We start from the raw sequence: 18,668 nt of genomic DNA on the forward strand, positions 1-18,668 counted from the left end.
GAATGAAGACTGAGACAAAGGACGGATCTAGAACTACAACTTCACGTTTTCACCCTAAAACCAGCGTGAATTCCACCACGTTGCCACAACAAGACAACGTTCATCACTGGACATCGGACACATCACATGACAACTGTGATGTGCGGTAAACACAGGAACAACTCCTGAATAAGATCAATTCAGCTGCTCATGGCATATCATTCTTATTTAATTTAACTGTTTTCTTACAGGATTTTAAGTTCGGTTTAGCCTCCATCTGAATCCAGTTAAAACCTTGATTATATTTAATGTTGAGATTTTCCATTTTTATTAAATGTTGCATGCCTAGCTTAGGTTTGATTGAATACATTCATATATTTTTAATATCAAATCTAGTTTGGTCATTGCTCAAGTTGAATTATTATTCCTTATAGAACCTTGACATATGTTGACACACATCGTAAAAAGGCTCTGCCGAGACAAGAACGTTTTCCCATTCAGATCTTGTAGATTTATTGAAATAAAATAATAAGTGATTATTCTATAATCTTTCATTATTTTATTGGTGGTTTAAAGTTAAGGTTAAATACAAATTAAGCTTGTGCTTAGTCATAAGTTGATTTTCATGGTGCCTCGTTAAGTTTTTGACTCTTGATTTTAAATACTCATAATTCCAAATGTATGGTTATTAATTTGATTATCCTTAAGATATTGAAATTTACACACTCATGCCTACTACACAAGCCCCCCCCCCCAAAAAAAACGTACCTTTTGGTGGCCGGGGATCCACGGGGGTCCAGGGGTCACCGGGGGTCCCATGGCGGCCGGGGGTCCACGAGGGTCCGGGGGTCCCCTTGGAGTTGCACGGGCGTTAAATGTCAAATAAATATGGCAACATTATGGATTTGAAGAGGACAAAAGAGATGAGCTGAAACCTTGTAAACACTGAATAATGGATGAACAAACAAAAAACAAACACTGAATGAAAAAAAGGATCATTGAATTTATTCGAAATGTATTCTAAAAGTTATCAAACTTGGTATGATTCAATAAATACAAGCAGTGTCTATGTAAGCAAATAAATTAAACAATATCAATACACCTAACCAATAAAACCCTAATACGCTTTATAAGCCAGAGAGAAGTTAGTTGGAATGAGTATATCTGATGCTCAAACCTTTTGAAAAACGTTTGAGGGACATAAACAATATGATATAAATATAATATAATTTAAAATAATATAATTTAATATATTAAATTCATGGTGTAGACCCTTTAATAAACCTCTGGCACCCGATGTGTTAACAATAAGTAAACAAAATATGAGCCTTGCTGAGCCTTGTGGCCCATAGGGGGCAGAGGAACAAAATGCATATTTCCTCTATCGAGGACACAGTTGCTCGGGAGGTTTGGCTCCCTAGATACTAGGACAGAGGTGCAACAAGGGTCTTTACTGCGTCGTTCCTCAGCCTGACAGACATACAGCTGTGACTGAAGCGGCCGTAGCTCTCGTCCGGCATCTGCCCGACAGTTTCCCACGCGTCCGTCTCTCCGCAGTACCTCTCGATGGTATAGCCCCCCCTACTGTACATGAGACAAACCAACACCATGAGAGAAATGTGACCAGCTTCGAATGCTATATCAATGCATCGAATGGAACATTATCATGTTTTATCAGACCAATAATTGAATGGGCGAAGTAGTCGACATACTGACCGCCATTTATCAGACCATTCATTGGGCGTAATCAGGAGATACTGACCTACCCAGAGTCAGAGCAGTCCCCACAACATGATTTACCATTCTGTGCCTATCGGCACATAACTCAAACGGCGCTGAGAAGGCTCAAGTGAACGTCGCAAAGTCCAGGACGGCAACTTGCTCGCTTTAGCTCACTGGGTGGTGCCTCACGTGGCTCCAGTTTGCATGAGAGTGCGCGCCTCCGTCAACCGTCCGAAACCGCAGGGGCGTCACGGCCATTCACTGTGCGTACGCCGCGACACCCTCACTCTCACAGATCCATGATTTCATACGCCCCACTTTTTCTAAAATATATATATATATATATTAAAAAAAAATATATATATATATATATATATTTTTTTTTTTGATAATAAATCGGTAAAATCAGGCAAAAATAAGAATTAAATAACCTAACCCTAACACCGAAATAAAGTAACCAAAACACCGGAAAAAAACTAGCGAAATCCGCCAAAAAAACGCACATCCCTTGAAAAAAATGATATTCAAAGATTTGTACAAATTTTCACGATTTTTCAAAAATAGCAGATCTACAAGCTCGCTTGTATATCTGCTATTTTTGAATAGCCAAAGTATAAAATAAGGGGTATAGTCCACCGAAAGTCCACCCCCCCCCACCTTCTGAGAGCCTGTGACGTCCCTGCGAAACCGTAACTTTATATAAGTCAGTAGGTCCGTCGGTAGGTCAGTATGTCCTGATAACACCCGATGAATGCTCTGATAAATGGCGGGTAGGTCAGCATGTCGCCTACTTCGCCCGTTCAACGGTCTGATAAAACGTGATAATGTTCCATTCAGTGCGTCGATAGCATCCGAATCGGGTGCTCCTACCTGTGACTGTCCTCTCCTCCTCCTAGTACGTAGATCATTCCGTCCATCACAGCCACGCGAGGGGAGCAGCGTCTATGTTGCATGGGGGCACACGAGGTCCACTGGTCGGTCTCCGGGTCATAACACTCCACCTTGTCCGTGGACCTTGTTGCAGACGTACCACCCATAGATAAAACCCTTGGTGGATCCGTACCACCTATAGATAAACAGGAATGAACAGGACAGTGACCGTTGGTGGGATCTATTATGTGCCTAAACCAGGGGTCTTCAACAGGGGGTCCGGGACCCCTAGGGGGTCCTCAGAGTTACTATAGGGGGTCCGCCAAATGTTTGTGTGATTTTTTGTGTTACATTAACCACTTGAACCCTAAAGAATCCCTATTCCGAGGAGCACTGCGAGGCGTTGTGAGCTTGTAGATCGGCTATTTTTGGCAAAGAGGTATAGGTGTAGAGAGAAAAAAGAGCAGACCGTGTACACAAAAAGAAAAAGTTGAATCTGAAACACAATTTTATACAATATAGAGGGGGTCCCTGCTTCATCTCTCTCTCAGCTAGGGGGTCCTTGGGCTGAAAACGTTGAAGACCCCTGGCCTAAATTACAGTGAAGGTGAAGTGTCCAATTTGTTAAGGAATTATGAGCCATGAAAAAAAAATGTTGAATACCTAAAACATAGATCTTTCCTTTGAGCGTACAGGCAGCTAAACCGCCATGTGGAATCCGCGTAGGAGCGACTTCTGTCCATTCACCAGTTAAAGGGTTGTACTTGTACAATGGGGTTAGGTGGCCATTATGAGATTTAACACCACCTAGGTCCCACACACACACACACACACACACACACACACACACACACACACACACACACACACACACACACACACACACACACACACACACACACACACACGAGGCAAAGCCATTATTCATTGTCAACAGGAGAAGGAGGAATATGTAATAATACTAAAGGTTATTTCAGTTAACCAATATGCTTTTACATACATTAACAATTTGACTGCCGTCAACGCGTTATCGAGTCAATTGCTAGTTTGTCCAGTTGGCCGTCGACGCTTTAGACGCGCGTTTGTAATTATTGTTATTTTAGAGAAGATCACGGTCTGATCTTGAATCCGAAGGGAGCAGTAAAACTGTAGCACAAACGGATGCGGAAATATTGAATATAACGTCATGCCGTTCCCGACGACTCCATGTTTGTCGTTTTTTTTCCTTTCGCCTGTATCTCTGTTCTTTTTTTTTGTCCATTTTTCCGAGGAGACGCGTGTTTCCAATGGCCTGCAGCGAAGGGACACTAGCTCCGGATGCAATGTTTTGCTTCCGGAGCAATAGTCAGAGACTCCTGCTCCGGAAACACACAGTGAATCGATCGATAAATATGGAACTAAACTTTTATGACAACTTTAAAACTACTAAAAACACGAAAATCGCTTGGCACTGGGTGAGTACATTATGAAAATACTCTGGCAGTCAAAGAGTTAAAGCAGGTTGAACCTGCAGGTGCATAAGCCTGTTTCATACCAATAACATAGATCAGTCCATCTAAAGCCACCAATGCAGTTTCTGTGTATTCAAAGTCTGGCATGTTGACAGACTTCATGAGCTGCCAGGTGTTGGTGAGTGGGTCGTGACGCTCCACTGATCTCTCACTCGTATTGTTCGGCTCCAGGCCACCCAGTGCAAACAAATAGACATCCAGCACCACCAGGCCTGTGTGGGGTTGTGCAGGAAAAAATAAGTACAAAAAGATCATTAGAAACAGGGCTGCAACTATCTTCTTGGCAGCTGGACAAGAAAATAGCCGATCTACAAGCTTTCTATACAACATGAGCTAGTAGATTGCTATTTTATTTTTGAATTGATTACTTCAATTAAGTGTTGCACCCCTAATTTTAGAACTGATGGCCTTGGGTAGCCAAGGCAACAACCCACAGTGGTTCAGTCAGGAACACTCAAGTCAAAGTAGATTTAACCATTTCTTGCAACAAATGGAATACAGATAAAGTTGGCGTTAATGGCTCTTTAAGATGTTCTCTAAATGTTGCTAAGCAGTATGCTAAGCCAAATCAGCCAGGGAATGCTATGTAAAACCCCCCACAGGTATACAAGCGGGCCCATAGCAAGACATTTAATCAGATCAACTTGAGTCATGCAAACTTGAATGCATTTTAACATTAAAGCCGTAGAAATTAGAATTCAGTTTAGAGCCATGCAAACATTGGATTCCAGTTGACTTTAGAGCCATGCACACATGAATTTCAGTTCAACATTCAGTTTAAACGTTTGAGTAATGCAAAACTCTGTACTATAAGGTGGAGGCTGGGGTGGTGGAGGCAAACTTTTGCCAGCAGCAGCGTGTGGCAGCAATTGAAAAGCAGAGATTCAGTGTAGGAGAGAGCCGTATTTAAACGGACCGCCTTGTTGAGGGAATGGGGTGTGATCGGTGTGTAAGAAAGTGTGACTGATTGATAGCAATCAGCAGACTGACAGCTGAGGCGTATATGCGACTCCCGTGCCCTGCATTAACTGACGCAATGCTTAATTTATTCCAAAACAAAGTTAAATATAATGTCATAGTTTAAGAGTCTTACCGCAACCACAGCGTGCCTCATTCATGGGAGCCATCCGCAACCATTTGATACGGTTAAGATCACAACGCCACATCTCCTTACTGAATGAACCATCACGGTTTCGTCCTCCAGCCTCATACAGAACAGAACCTATGGCTTAAGAAGAGCAACACGAATCATGACTTGAAGGAAATAAAGATTTTAAAGTATTTGGGAAATATTCTGTATCTCGGCTCCTGTGTTTTACTAGCAAAACATGCTATTTTCAACTGGCCGCAACTATGGAACAGATTCACCCCTGTGCGTGTAATGAGGGGATCACCGTGAGGACGGCGATCACGGAAAATATTCTATGATTTTTCAAAGGTTAGTAAAATCACTCGGATTCGCTGGCAGTGGCTTGACATTTTTCGTAAAAAAATGCGAACAAAACTTGAAAATCTGTCACCGATGTCTTAAGTGATGTCACCACTAAGCTTGTGCCCGATATACGATATATCAAAAGTAGTAGACAAGTTCAATTCAACTGTCTTTCCTTCAAGAATGTCAACTTGTCTTCCCAGTGCAACACTGTTACAGCTCAATTCAGAGGCAACGAAAACTCTACAGGTCCTAAATTGATTGACCTCTACTGCACTTGACTCTGATGATGGTATTCCTCACCTGATGCAACAATGCTGGGTCCTTTTCCACCGGTACGCAGACTTGTCAGATCCCTCCACCGCTGTGTCCGGGGATCAAAGCTCTCGACGTTGTCAAACGACGCCGAGACAGCAACACGCCCCACCGTCACAATCACTTCAACAAGCGGGGGAGAAGGAGGCAAGCCAGAGTATTTTTAAGAGTCTATGCTAGTAGTCACCCCCCCTGTTTTCATTTGAGGCTGGGGGTTCTAATCCACCAGGGTGCAATTTAAACCGATGCTTGAATTGTATGAACAAATAATGAAATAATGACGGAGCAATGATTTTTAAGCCTGAACAGCAACCTATTTTTATTGCCAGGTGTGTTGGAGGAAATTGTGTCGGCACTGGGTTAGTCCCAACAAGGAAAAACCTATTTTCCACCATCATCAGTTGCAACATGTGAGGCGTCAGTGTTACTACAGTAGGACAGTGAAGGCAGGGTACCTGTGGTCCTACGGGGGCGTGCCGTGTTACGGTAGGACAGGAGAAGCTGGTCCTCGGCCTCAGAAATGAGCCTCTGGTAGGTCTTGGCCTCAGAGATGAAACTCTGACAGCCCTGGGAATCTTTCACCACATCCAGAGACTCAATCACAGTGTGGAGGTAAGAGGGGCTGATGAGAGGCAGACGGATGAGTTCCAGCACCTTCAACAACAGACACAGCACTCATTATTTACTAGTTCAACTGGATACTGGGTGAACAACACTCATTATTTACTAGTTCAACTGCATACTGGGTGAACAACACTCATTATTTACTAGTTCAACTGGATACTGGGCTATTTTTAACCATCAGGGTCAAAACCCGCTCGGTACCATGGATGAATTCGGACATCCTTACTGCCATAAAAGTCAGAAACAAAAAGTGTTCTGAGTTTCATAAAGGTAGGATCAAACTTGCCAAACGCTTCAACAAAGGTCTCGAATCCCACGTAGCTAAACTAAAAAAAAAAAAAAAACATGCTAAGAAACAAGGTAAATGGCATGCTCTTGTTAGCAGAAAAAAGCTACCTCGATGACAAAATTGAGGAAAATCAAAGCAAACCACATGAGCTTTGGAAGCTATTCAACAACCTACTAGGCTGCAGCAAGAAATTGAAAACCAGGTTTACAAACATAAACCTCAAGGTGAATGACACTCTCATTTCAACCAAACGGGAAGTAAGTAAAATCCTCAACATATTCTTCACGACCGTAGCCTCAGATTTGGTGGCAAAACTACCCCCTCACTCTGGGTGCTATGGTGAAGAGTATGTAAGAGTATTTTACGAAAAACAGGGTGTACGCAAAGATGATTTTAAACTCTCCCCTGTGACAACAGATGAGGTGTTTAAAAAATTGAGTGCACTTCATCAACACAGAGCCACAGGACTCGACAACATCCCCGCCAAATTTCTAAAAGACTCAGCCGCCTCCATTGCCCCAATCATTACTCACATAATAAACCTCTCCATCATACAGGGACGGGTCCCTAACAACTTCAAAAAAGCAAGGGTGACCCCTCTGTACAAAAAAGGAAACCAATTAGACCCTGGCAACTACCGCCCTATTTCTATTCTTAGCTCCATCTCGAAAGTCATGGAAAAAAATAGTCTATGAACAGGTCGATAAGTGCCTTGCCGAGAACAATCTAATTTACAAATTCCAATCTGGTTTCAGAACAAACCACTCCACTGACAAATGCCTTCTCTATTTGAACGATTCTATCAAACAAGATGTCGACAAGGGCAAATATTGCGGCATGGTCATGCTGGACCTCCAGAAGGCCTTTGACACCGTTAATCACCCAATTATGATCAATAAGCTCAAAGCAATGGGAGGGAGCAAGTGGTAGAAGTAAACGGCACCCAGTCCCCTCCCCTCCCAGTGACTTGTGGTGTTCCTCAAGGAAGTATACTAGGACCTCTACTGTTCCTGATATATGTGAATGACATGTCTTCAGCTTGCGACTGCAAACTGTTCCTGTTCGCAGATGACTCGGCTCTGCTGGTCTCGGACAGGGACAGGCTGCAGGTTGAGAAAACTCTCAGCGCTGAACTCAACAAGATCTGCATCTGGCTCTCCGACAACAAACTTTCATTACACCTGGGTAAAACCGAATCCATCCTCTTTGGGTCCAGTCCTAACCTTAGCAAGGCTGAGAGTTTCACGATCAAAGTGGGTGAAAATGTTATCACAAGAAAGGAGGAAATTACCTACCTGGGTTCCATCTTGGAGGCAAACCTCTCCGGTAACAAAAACGCTGAAAGAGCGATCAAAAAGGTTCACAAAATAACACGCTATTTGTGGAGGATTGATCGTCTAGTCAGTAAGAATACTCTTAAGATTCTTGCAGGGGCCCTCATACAAGGTCAATATGATTATGCATGCACTTCATGGTATCACAACACCTCCAAGGCCTTAAAAACAAGGCTCCAAACATCCCAAAACAAACTTGTAAGGCTACTTCTTGGCCTCAATCACAAAACCCATCTAACCCCTGCTCATTTTGCTAGGATTGGATGGCTTAGGGTTGAGGACAGAGTACAGCAACTTGCTATGGGCCTGGTCTTCAAGATACACCACAACATTGGGATTCCCCTGTATTTGTCAAAATACTTCCAAAATGTTAATCAAGTCCATGATCATAACACCAGAGGCAGCTCCACAAATCTTGTTCAACCCAGATTTGGCTCAACAAAGGGAATGAACTCGTTCTCATGCTATTCATCAAAAATGTGGAATGCCCTACCAAAAGGAGTAAAGGAGTGTAAAACCCTACTCACTTTCAAAACTGCCCTAAAGATACACCTTCAGGAGGCTGCAATTCAAAAATGGTCCCTGTCCAAGTCCTAACCTACCCCATGTCCTAACCTAACCTACCCCTACCCCCCCCCCCCCCTCTCTCTCTTTCTTCTTTTGTACATATTTTTCACTCTTCATACCAGCAACCTGTAAACTGATTGTATGACATTCTGTATAGTAGTGTGTATATCTGTCTGTCTCTTATATGTCATCATGATTTGTGTGCATGGGGATCTCATCTTAAACACGCTAAGTGCTTAATGAGTTATCCAGTTTAGTAGACCTTGTATTGTGAATTTGTACTTCCATGTACTGTTATGTACTGTTCTCATGTCTTACTAAATAAAGTACATCAATCAATCAATCAAAACAACCCTCATTATTTACTAGTTCAACTGCATACTGGGTGCACAACACTCATTATTTACTAGTTCAACTGCATACTGGGTGAACAACACTCATTATTTACTAGTTCAACTGGATACTGGGTGAACAACACTCATTATTTACTAGTTCAACTGGATACTGGGTGAACAACACTCATTATTTACTAGTTCAACTGGATACTGAGTGAACAACACTCATGATTTACTAGTTCAACTGGACACTGGACAACTGCAGTTGAACTATTTACTAGTTCAACTGCCTACTGGGTGAACAACACTCATTATTTACTAGTTCAACTGGATACTGGGTGAACAACACTCATTATTTACTAGTTCAACTGCATACTGGGTGAACAACACTCATTATTTACTAGTTTAACTGCATACTGGGTGAACAACACCATATCCATGAGACTAAGAAGTGACTGACCTTGTCAAAGGTCAGCCTGTGGTCAGGACATGCGTTTAACCACAAAATGGCAGCATCAAACACCATGTCCTCCTCTGGCACATTGAGATGGTCACTGGAGAGGATCTCTGTCAGTTTGTCCACAGAGACAGAGAGGAACTCCTCCTATTGGTAGGGAAAAAAACACACCCAGAGTGAGTGAGCGGTGCCTACTCTGTTTGATGAGTGTGTGCTGGCATTCAGGCGGTACTACTCTGTTTGATGAGTATGTGCTGTTATTCAGGCGGTACTACTCTATTTGACGAGTGTGTGCTGGTATTCAGGTGGTACTACTCTATTTGATGTGTGGGCGCAGGTATTAAGGCGGTACTACTCTATTTTATGTGTGGGCGCTGGTATTAAGGCGGTACTACTCTATTTGATGTGTGGGTGCTTGTATTAAGGCGGTACTACTCTATTTGATGTGTGGGCGCTGGTATTGAGGCAGTACTACTCTATTTGATGTGTGGGGGCTGGTATTCAGACGGTACTATTCTATTGATGATCATCTCAAATAATTGTGATTAGACGATTATGTAATCAATGTGACAGGCCTAGGTAATAGTAATCAAACAAACAAACCTGCTTGTAGATGACACTGAAGTATTCCAGGATGTAATCCATGCTGGATTCCTCCAGCTTTTTACAGGAGTATCTGTCAGCCAAGTGGTGGATCTCTACACAGTTGTTAATGTTCATGTGACTCTCAATGTAGTCACAGCAGGCCTCTCCAACATCTGCGACATCCATCAAGTTTGCTCCTGCTAGCAGGACCTAGAAGACCAAATAAACAAGCAAACAAGCATAAACTAAGCACCAACGTAGGACAGAAATGGAGACCATGAATAAAGTTTATGATGATAAAACATTACCTGCACATTTTCTGTGGAGATGGACACCTCTGAAGTGTAGGCAAAGCTCACCAACATGTCGACCACTTCAGGTTCCACTCCATCCATGTTAACCCTTTCCTGTGTGGACTCCAACATGCCCGTTGTAAACATCGCCTTTGTGGGTTGAAAAAAACGTGCCGTCAAATAAACCTACTGTGACCGAGTCCCGGAGCGTTGTTGAGGAGAATGTCATTCCCTTAATAACACCAGGCCAATAAATGTGTGTATTTACCTCAAAGTAAGGGCTGATGGAGGCCAGTACAACTCTATGGCAGGGGAACTCCTGTCCCTCACAGCACAGAATCACATCGCAGAAGACCTTGTTGAGTCGTAGACGGTTTAGTCCCTCTAACAGCTTGTTAGGATGCTTGTCTAGCTTCCTAGTTTCCTCCAGAAGGCAGGAGGGTGAAGCGGCATCGACCCGAACCCTTTTAGCCATGGTGTCTCCCTTCTAGAGCAGCCTGAGGAGATGGAATACATGGTCACATAGCAATTACCTTTAACTAGACAAAAAAAAAGGGCCGTTCGGGTGCTTGGCACTGTTCCTACCTGAAAGCCACCCACACCACCATACCACAACAACCCCCCAGCTATAGTAGTAGGTGACACGAATACAAGAACGCTCTCCCCCAAAACACACTCGCCCCGGGTCAAATCCGGAGACCTCGGAGGGGTCGCCACCAGGTATTCCTAAACCTCTAAACCTAACTTCATTCCTAAATGTAACCTCAGTAAAACTATGTCTAAACCTAACCTTATTCCTAAACTTAACCTCAGTAAAACTATGTCTAAACCTAACTTCATTCCTAAATGTAACCTCAGTAAAACTATGTCTAAGCCTAACTTTGTTCCTAAACATAAACTCAGTAAAACTATGCCTAAACCTAACCTTATTCCTAAATGTAACCTCAGTAAAACAATGTCTAAACCTAACCTTATTCCTAAACGTAACCTCAGTAAAACTATGTCTAAATCTATAACCTTATTCCTAAAGGTAACCTCAGTAAAACTATGTCTAAACCTAACCTTATTCCTAAATGTAACCTCAGTAAAACTATGTCTAAATCTATAACCTCATTCCTAAATGTAACCTCAGTAAAACTATGTCTAAACCTAACCTTATTCCTAAATGTAACCTCAGTAAAACTATTCCTTAACGTAACCTCAGTAAACATAGCCTACTGTATGAGACATGTAATCTACAGTAGACTACATGTCTCCACCAGTAGGCTACATGTAGCCTACAGTAAGCTAAATGTACCCTACAGTAGTTGACATGTACACATGTAGCCTACAGTAGGCGACGTGTAGCTTACACTGTAGGCTACATGTACCCTACTGTAGGGTACATGTAGCCTACAGTAAGCTAAATGTACCCTACAGTAGTTGACATGTACACATGTAGCCTACAGGTAGGCGACATGTAGCTTACACTGTAGGCTACATGTACCCTACAGTAGGGTACATGTAGCCTACAGTGTAAGCTACATGTCGCCTACCTGTAGGCTACATGTGTACATGTCAACTACTGTAGGCTACATGTACCCTACAGTAGGGTACATGTAGCCTGTAGGCTACATGTACCCTACAGTAGGGTACATGTAGCCTGTAGGCTACATGTAGCCTACAGTAAGCTAAATGTACCCTACAGTAGTTGACATGTACACATGTAGCCTACAGGTAGGCGACATGTAGCTTACACTGTAGGCTACATGTACCCTACAGTAGGCGACATGTACCCTACTGTAGGCTACATGTACCCTACAGTAGGGTACATGTAGCCTACAGGCTACATGTACCCTACAGTAGGGTACATGTAGCCTGTAGGCTACATGTAGCCTACAGTAAGCTAAATGTACCCTACAGTAGTTGACATGTACACATGTAGCCTACAGGTAGGCGACATGTAGCTTACACTGTAGGCTACATGTACCCTACAGTAGGGTACATGTAGCCTGTAGGCTACATGTACCCTACAGTAGGCGACATGTAGCCTGTAGGCTACATGTAGCCTACAGTAAGCTAAATGTACCCTACAGTAGTTGACATGTACACATGTAGCCTACAGTAGGCGACATGTAGCTTACACTGTAGGCTACATGTACCCTACAGTAGGCGACATGTACCCTACTGTAGGCTACATGTACCCTACAGTAGGGTACATGTAGCCTACTGTAGGCTACATGTACCCTACAGTAGGGTACATGTACCCTACTGTAGGCTACATGTACCCTACAGTAGGGTACATGTACCCTACTGTAGGCTACATGTACCCTACAGTAGGGTACATGTACCCTACTGTAGGCTACATGTACCCTACAGTAGGCTACATGTACCCTACTGTAGGCTACATGTACCCTACTGTAGGCTACATGTACCCTACTGTAGGCTACATGTGGAGTGGTGGAGACATGTTGCCTACTGTAAGTTACATGTGTCCACCAGTAGGTGACATACCTACTGTACCTAATAGCCTACTCACATAGAATTAATTCTACTGATGTTTAAAATCAATGTCACAACTGTAGCCTACTGCGGTCTCTGTTCACCTGTTGTTCCCTGCTCTCTCTCTCTCTCTCTCTCTCTCTCTCTCTCTCTCTCTCTCTCTCTCTCTCTCTCTCTCTCTCTCTCTCTCTCTCTCTCTCTCTCTCTCTCTCTCTCTCTCTCTCTCTCTCTCTCTCTCTCTCTCTCTCTCTCTCTCTCTCTCTCTCTCTCTCGTTGTGAGCTTGTAGATCTGCTATTTTCAAATAGTGCAGGAACAAACCCTCAAAAAGAGCCTTAGTTTTTGAGATACCCCTCCCCGGAGTAGAACAAAACGGGACTTAGTTTTTTCATATCTTTAGGATGTCCCCTTCGTGAAATGGATTGTCCCAAGTTTTACTTTTACTGCAAAAGTCATGAAATTGATCCATGAAGTGGCTCACCACATAGGCAAAAAAGCGCCTACCCTGAAAGTGGGAGCTCCAAGTAAATCCTCTGTCATGTTCTACCTGCTGGTTGTTTTTAGATCATACTTGCAGAGATGGTCTACAGGTAGTGTCCCTACATCCCAAAACAATCAGAATGCCAATATGTGGTTCTATTGTGAATCAGCAGCCTTTTATATAAGGCCTTAAATAGGCGGAAATAGCAAAAAGTTGACTTTTCTGAGCAATATTTACTTGTAACTTTTATCCAGCTCTTTATCAGGGGTGACATTGTTTTTTCATGTCTTTAAGATGTCCTCTTCCTGAAATGGATGGTCAGAAGTTTTACTTTTACTGCAAAAGTCATGAAATTCATCCACAAAGTGACTCACCACTGCCAAAACACGCCTACCCTGAAAAAGGGAGTTCGAAGTCAATCCTTTCTCATTTCTACCTTATGTTTTTTGTTTAACATCATACTTGCACAGATGGTCTACAGGTAGTGTCCCTACTCCCTACATCCTTGAGAATGCCAATATTTGGTTCTATTGTGAATCAGCCTTTTATACAAGGCCTTATTATAGGCGGAAATAGCAAAAAGTGGACTTTTCTTAGAAATATTCACATGGAATACTGGTCCTACTCTTCTATCAGGGGTAGAAAAAAACTTCACCTTGTTTTTCCATAACTTTGACTTATCTTCATGAAATGGATGGTAGGGGGCACGGTGGCGCAGTCGGTAGCGCTGTCGCCTCACAGCTAGAAGGTCCTGGGTTCGATTCCCGCCAGGGCGCTGGGGGCGTGTTCTCTCCTCCACGTCATCGGCGCCCATACCCTAGGTGGGGTTGGTGAAAGGGCCTACTCTGTGTGGAGTTTGCATGTTCTCCCCGTGTCTCCTAGGGTAGCTAATACCCTCACAAAAACATGTAGTAATCCTGGTCACTATACTGCCTCCCCCTGGTCAGCCGGGGCGCCTGATGGAGGAGAAGGGAACTGGTTGGAATAACGTGTTCCTTCCACGCGCTATGTCCAACCAGGGAAACTCCCCCCTGTCGGGTGACAAGAAGCGGCCTGCTTGCTCCTCATGCATTGAAGGAGGCATGAGCTTCAGCTTGGGCTCTCCCTACGCTGGCAGAGGGTAGGTAGTGCCCAGGATTACATAGGCAATTGGCACTGGGTGAAAAAATGTGTGTTACAAAATCGTGGGATAAAAATTACAAGGAAAAAAAAAAAAAAAAGAAATGGATGGTCAGGGCGTGCTCCCACCGCACTTTTATTTTACCTCTGGGGCAGAATCTGCCAATGCTTTGTCAATGCAAATGCGTGGATTCTTGGAAAAAATCCGCAAGACCAGGAATCCACGCATTTGCATTGACAAAGCATTGGCAGATTCTGCCCCAGAGGTAAAATAAAAGCGCGGTGGGAGCACGCCCTCAGAAGTTTTTCTTAGATGTCAAAATTCATGAAATGTATCCATGAACATTTGCAAAAAGAAAAAAACAATGCAGAAAAGTCCCTACCTACCTAAGTTAATCCTGCTTCATTGACCACCTACTGGTTGGATCTATATCATATTTGCACAGATTGTCTACAGGTAGGACCCCACCCAAAACAACTAGAAAGATATGTCAAAATATTCTGTATTGTGAATCAGCAGGATTTTAGGCTCCTAGCCCTTGTTAAATATTATATTAGGGCACTTTTATTTTACCTCTGGGTGGAATCTGCTAATGCTTTGTCAATGTAAATGAGTGGATTCTTGGAAAAAATCTGTAAGACCATGAATCCACGCATTGGCAGATTCCGCCCCAGAGGTAAACTAAAAGTGCGGTGGGAGCGTGCCCTTATGAAGTTTTTTTTCCAGAGTTACTTCCAATCCTGATCTATTACTGTAAAATGCCTGCAAACAAAATTACTATATTCATGTGGAATCTAAGGATGTTTCTCAGGTAGGCCAAATATCCTGATGCCTCAAAACAGATGGAATGACAAAATATAGTTCTATAAGCCTTCTGGTAGCCAGACTTAAAATGCAGTATGGGCTAAGTAGAATACACTACTGTGTGCCATTCTTAATTAATAATCATCAATCAGCAGCTTATTCTCAATTTCATATATTTATTTACTTTTTTGAGCAGTGTGGGGGGGGGACTGACTGACGGGGCCCAAACCGTTTTCCATAAGCTGCTGATTGATGATTATTCATTAAGAATGGCACACAACAAGTGTATTCTACAGCATGTACTTAAGCCATACTGCATTTAGGCTGTATGGGCTTATAGAAATATATTTTGTCATTCCTGAGGCTTTGAGGTGTAGAGATATTAGGCCTACCTGAGAATCATAGATTCCATATGAATATGAAGTGGCAGGGTAAAAACATGGTATCAAATTGTATTCCCTGAAGCAGTCATTTTGTTTTATTTGTAGGCCTTTTACAGTATTAGATCAGGCTTAGAAGTAACTCAGATTTCTTTTATGCCTTTAATCAGGCCTAAGAGCCTATAAAACCCTGCAGATTCACAATACAAGCCAATTTTAACATATTTGTCTGGTGGCTTTTAGGTGTAGGGGTCTTACCTGTAGACAATCTGGGCAAATATGATCCCTTTTTAATGCAAGGTGGGGGAAGTTCTGCACTTTCTTGGTGCAGAAACTTTATTGAAGAATGTCATGACCTTTGCAGTCAATGTAAATAGTTTGATGGTTGATAGTTAGATGACAAGTCAAAGTTATGGAAAAAAAGGTCAGCTTTTGTTCTACCTCTGACCAAAATCATATGTGAATATTCCTATTGCTGCCTTGAATAAGGCCTTATATTATATAAAGGGCAGCTGGACACTACCTGTAGACCATCTGTGTATAAGTACAATGTGAAAACAACCAGCATGTAGAAAATTAACTCCCTATTTCAGGGTAGGTGCTTTTTTGCAGTGGTGAGTCACTTCATGGATGCATTTCATGACTTTTGCAGTAAAAGTAAAACTTGGGACAATCCATTTCATGAAGAGGACATCTTAAAGATATGGAAAAAAAATGTCACATTTTGTTTTACCCCTGATAGAAGAGTAGGACCAGTATTATGTGAATATTCCTCAGAAAAGTCCACTTTTTGCTATTTCCACCCATAATAAAGCCTTATATAAAAGGCTGTAGACCATCTGTGCAAGTATGATATGTGAAAAGAACCAGCAGGTAAAATGAGAAAGGATTGGCTTGGAACGCCCTATTTCAGGGTAGGCGTTTTTTTTTGCAGTGGTGAGTCACTTAATGGATGAATTTCATGACTTTTGCAGTAAAAGTAAAACTTCTGACCATCCATTTCAGGAATAGGACATCTTAAAGACATGAAAAAACAATGTCACATCTAGTTCTACCCCTGATAAAGAGTTGGACCAAAGTGTATATTGCCCAGAAAAGTCAACTTTTTGCTATTTCCGCCTATTTAAGGCCTTATATAAAAGGCTGCTGATTCACAATAGAACCACATCTTGGCATTCTGATTGTTTTGGGATGTAGGGACACTACCTGTAGACCATCTGTGCAAGTATGATCTAAAAACAACCAGCAGGTAGAAAATGACACTTTCCCACTTTCAGGGTAGGCGTTTTTTGTGGGTCATGTGGTGAGTCACTTCATGGATCAATTTCATGACTTTTGCAGTAAAAGTAAAACTTGGGACAATCCATTTCACGAAGGGGACATCCTAAAGATATGAAAAAACTATGTCCCGTTTTGTTCTACTCCGGGGAGGGGTATAGTCAACTTTTGGGCTTTTGGTTCCTGCACTAAAATAGCCTATAGGTATAAAATAGGGCTAAAGTGGTTAATGTATGTTTTATAATATAATAATTTATATCTGCAAAGTAACTAGTAGGCCCTAACTAAAGTTTTCAAATCATCGTAGTGGAGTAAAAGTACAATATTTGCCTCTGCGATGTAGTGGAGTAGAAGTAAAAGTATTGTAAATTGGAAATACTCAAGTAAAGTACAAATACCTAAAAATGTTACTTAAGTACAGTACTTAAGTAAATGTACTTGGTTACTTTCCACCACTGTAGTGCGGGAAGTGAACTCAAAGAAAACAAGCACTCCTTTTCCAATCCTACTGTAACATACATACATTGACTCTTTGAAAATAGCAGATCTACAAGCTCACAACACATCGCGATGCGGACCAAATACATATTCATTTGGAGGAATAAGCAACTACACTTTAGAAACAACACCCCCAAAAAACACTGCAACTACCAATATTTACAAGGGACTTCACAGAAAAACAAGCCCCAAGCCGCTTATAATAAAAAGATATGGCAACACTGTCCCTGGCTCAACGTAAACAACACCTCTCAGGGAATGGGCGTGAACTTAGACGTGCAGCCAGTGTTGCCATGTCTACTTATTATAAGCGACTTTGGGCTTGTTGTTCTGTAAAATAGCTTGTAAATATTGGTAGTTGCGTGTTTTTGGGGGCTTGTTTCTAAAGTGTAGTTCCTTATTTGGCCTTGTTTCCTCTCATGTCCAGGACCGGAAAATGTATATGGATTTCCATCGGAAAACAGTTTGAGCCAGGGACCCCCCCCCCCATACCAGATTTGCGTTGTTAAAATGTTTCATTTTCTCTCAAGATTTATTTTTGAAAATAGCAGATCTACAAGGTCACAACGCGTTGTAGATCTACATATGTTTTTATAGTGCTCCTGTTGGGCTACAATAATAGTCGCTTCTTTTGGGCTTGTTTTCATAGACTTTGTTGCTTATTTCTCTGGCAGAATCTGGCAACACTGCATGCAGCCAAAACGCAACAGACACAACAGACTAATATTACTACATATTATATGATGTACAGACACACAGTGTGTTACCTTGTGCTTTTAGAAGCGTCGTGATTAAAGACAGCAGAGACAATAAACGTCATTAATGTCATTATTATAAAACTAAAGTATTGTTGTTGTTTCCTCAAAGTTCTTCTTCTTCTTCTGAAACACAAGTTACTAGCGGTCGGTCTTCTTCTTCTTTTAGTTTAATGGCGAGTTGCAACCATCGCTTTTTGCTGCATACTGCCACCTACTGTATGTATGAGTATGAAGCACCCTGTATTACTTCAAATACTGTACATGAGCAAATATATAAATAATACTTAATTAATAATAACAATAATATTAATAATAGTAATAATAATCATAATAATAATAATACTGTTATTATTATTATTATATGTAATAGTGTGTTCAAGCTGTGTTATGTAACTTTTTTGGTGAACACAATGTTATTTTTCCGGTCTGTATGGTAGAGTATGATAATACAATATATCCTATAATAATTAATACTAATAACATTAAAGCTTTATTTATATATAGCACCTTTCAAAACAAAGTGATTAGGCCAGACATATAGACGGGTTTCCGCGCGA

General features: G+C 41.9%; 1 protein-coding gene across 1 annotated transcript; it reads right to left on the bottom strand.

The window, feature by feature from the left end:
• Nucleotides 1-1,052: 1,052 nt before the first annotated feature.
• On the bottom strand, nucleotides 1,053-18,226 carry LOC311052263 (kelch-like protein 25). Its single transcript, XM_084067149.1, has 12 exons — nucleotides 18,121-18,226; nucleotides 10,582-10,810; nucleotides 10,329-10,463; nucleotides 10,039-10,230; nucleotides 9,439-9,582; nucleotides 6,285-6,483; nucleotides 5,818-5,952; nucleotides 5,176-5,310; nucleotides 4,106-4,294; nucleotides 3,235-3,378; nucleotides 2,572-2,767; nucleotides 1,053-1,563 (listed from the first exon to the last, which is right to left on the bottom strand). The coding sequence occupies exons 2-12, from the start codon at nucleotides 10,786-10,788 to the stop codon at nucleotides 1,404-1,406; spliced, it is 1,836 nt and encodes a 611-aa protein (XP_083923275.1). The 5' UTR covers nucleotides 10,789-10,810; nucleotides 18,121-18,226; the 3' UTR covers nucleotides 1,053-1,403.
• Nucleotides 18,227-18,668: the final 442 nt, after the last annotated feature.

This window comes from Gymnoscopelus microlampas (assembly GCF_963454915.1).
Source record: "Gymnoscopelus microlampas genome assembly, chromosome: 9".
Taxonomy (NCBI): Eukaryota; Metazoa; Chordata; class Actinopteri; order Myctophiformes; family Myctophidae; genus Gymnoscopelus; species Gymnoscopelus microlampas.

Bases quoted from the DNA above. Each gene is read 5' to 3' on its own strand.
- LOC311052263 (XM_084067149.1), bottom strand. From the start codon at position 10,788: ATGGCTAAAAGGGTTCGGGTCGATGCCGCTTCACCCTCCTGCCTTCTG. The intron at 5,311-5,817 runs GTGAGGAATACC...GCTCTTCTTAAG, and splicing joins ACCCAGCATTGTTGCATCAG to CCATAGGTTCTGTTCTGTAT. The intron at 2,768-3,234 runs GTATTCAACATT...GTTTATCTATAG, and splicing joins AGGAAAGATCTATGTTTTAG to GTGGTACGGATCCACCAAGG.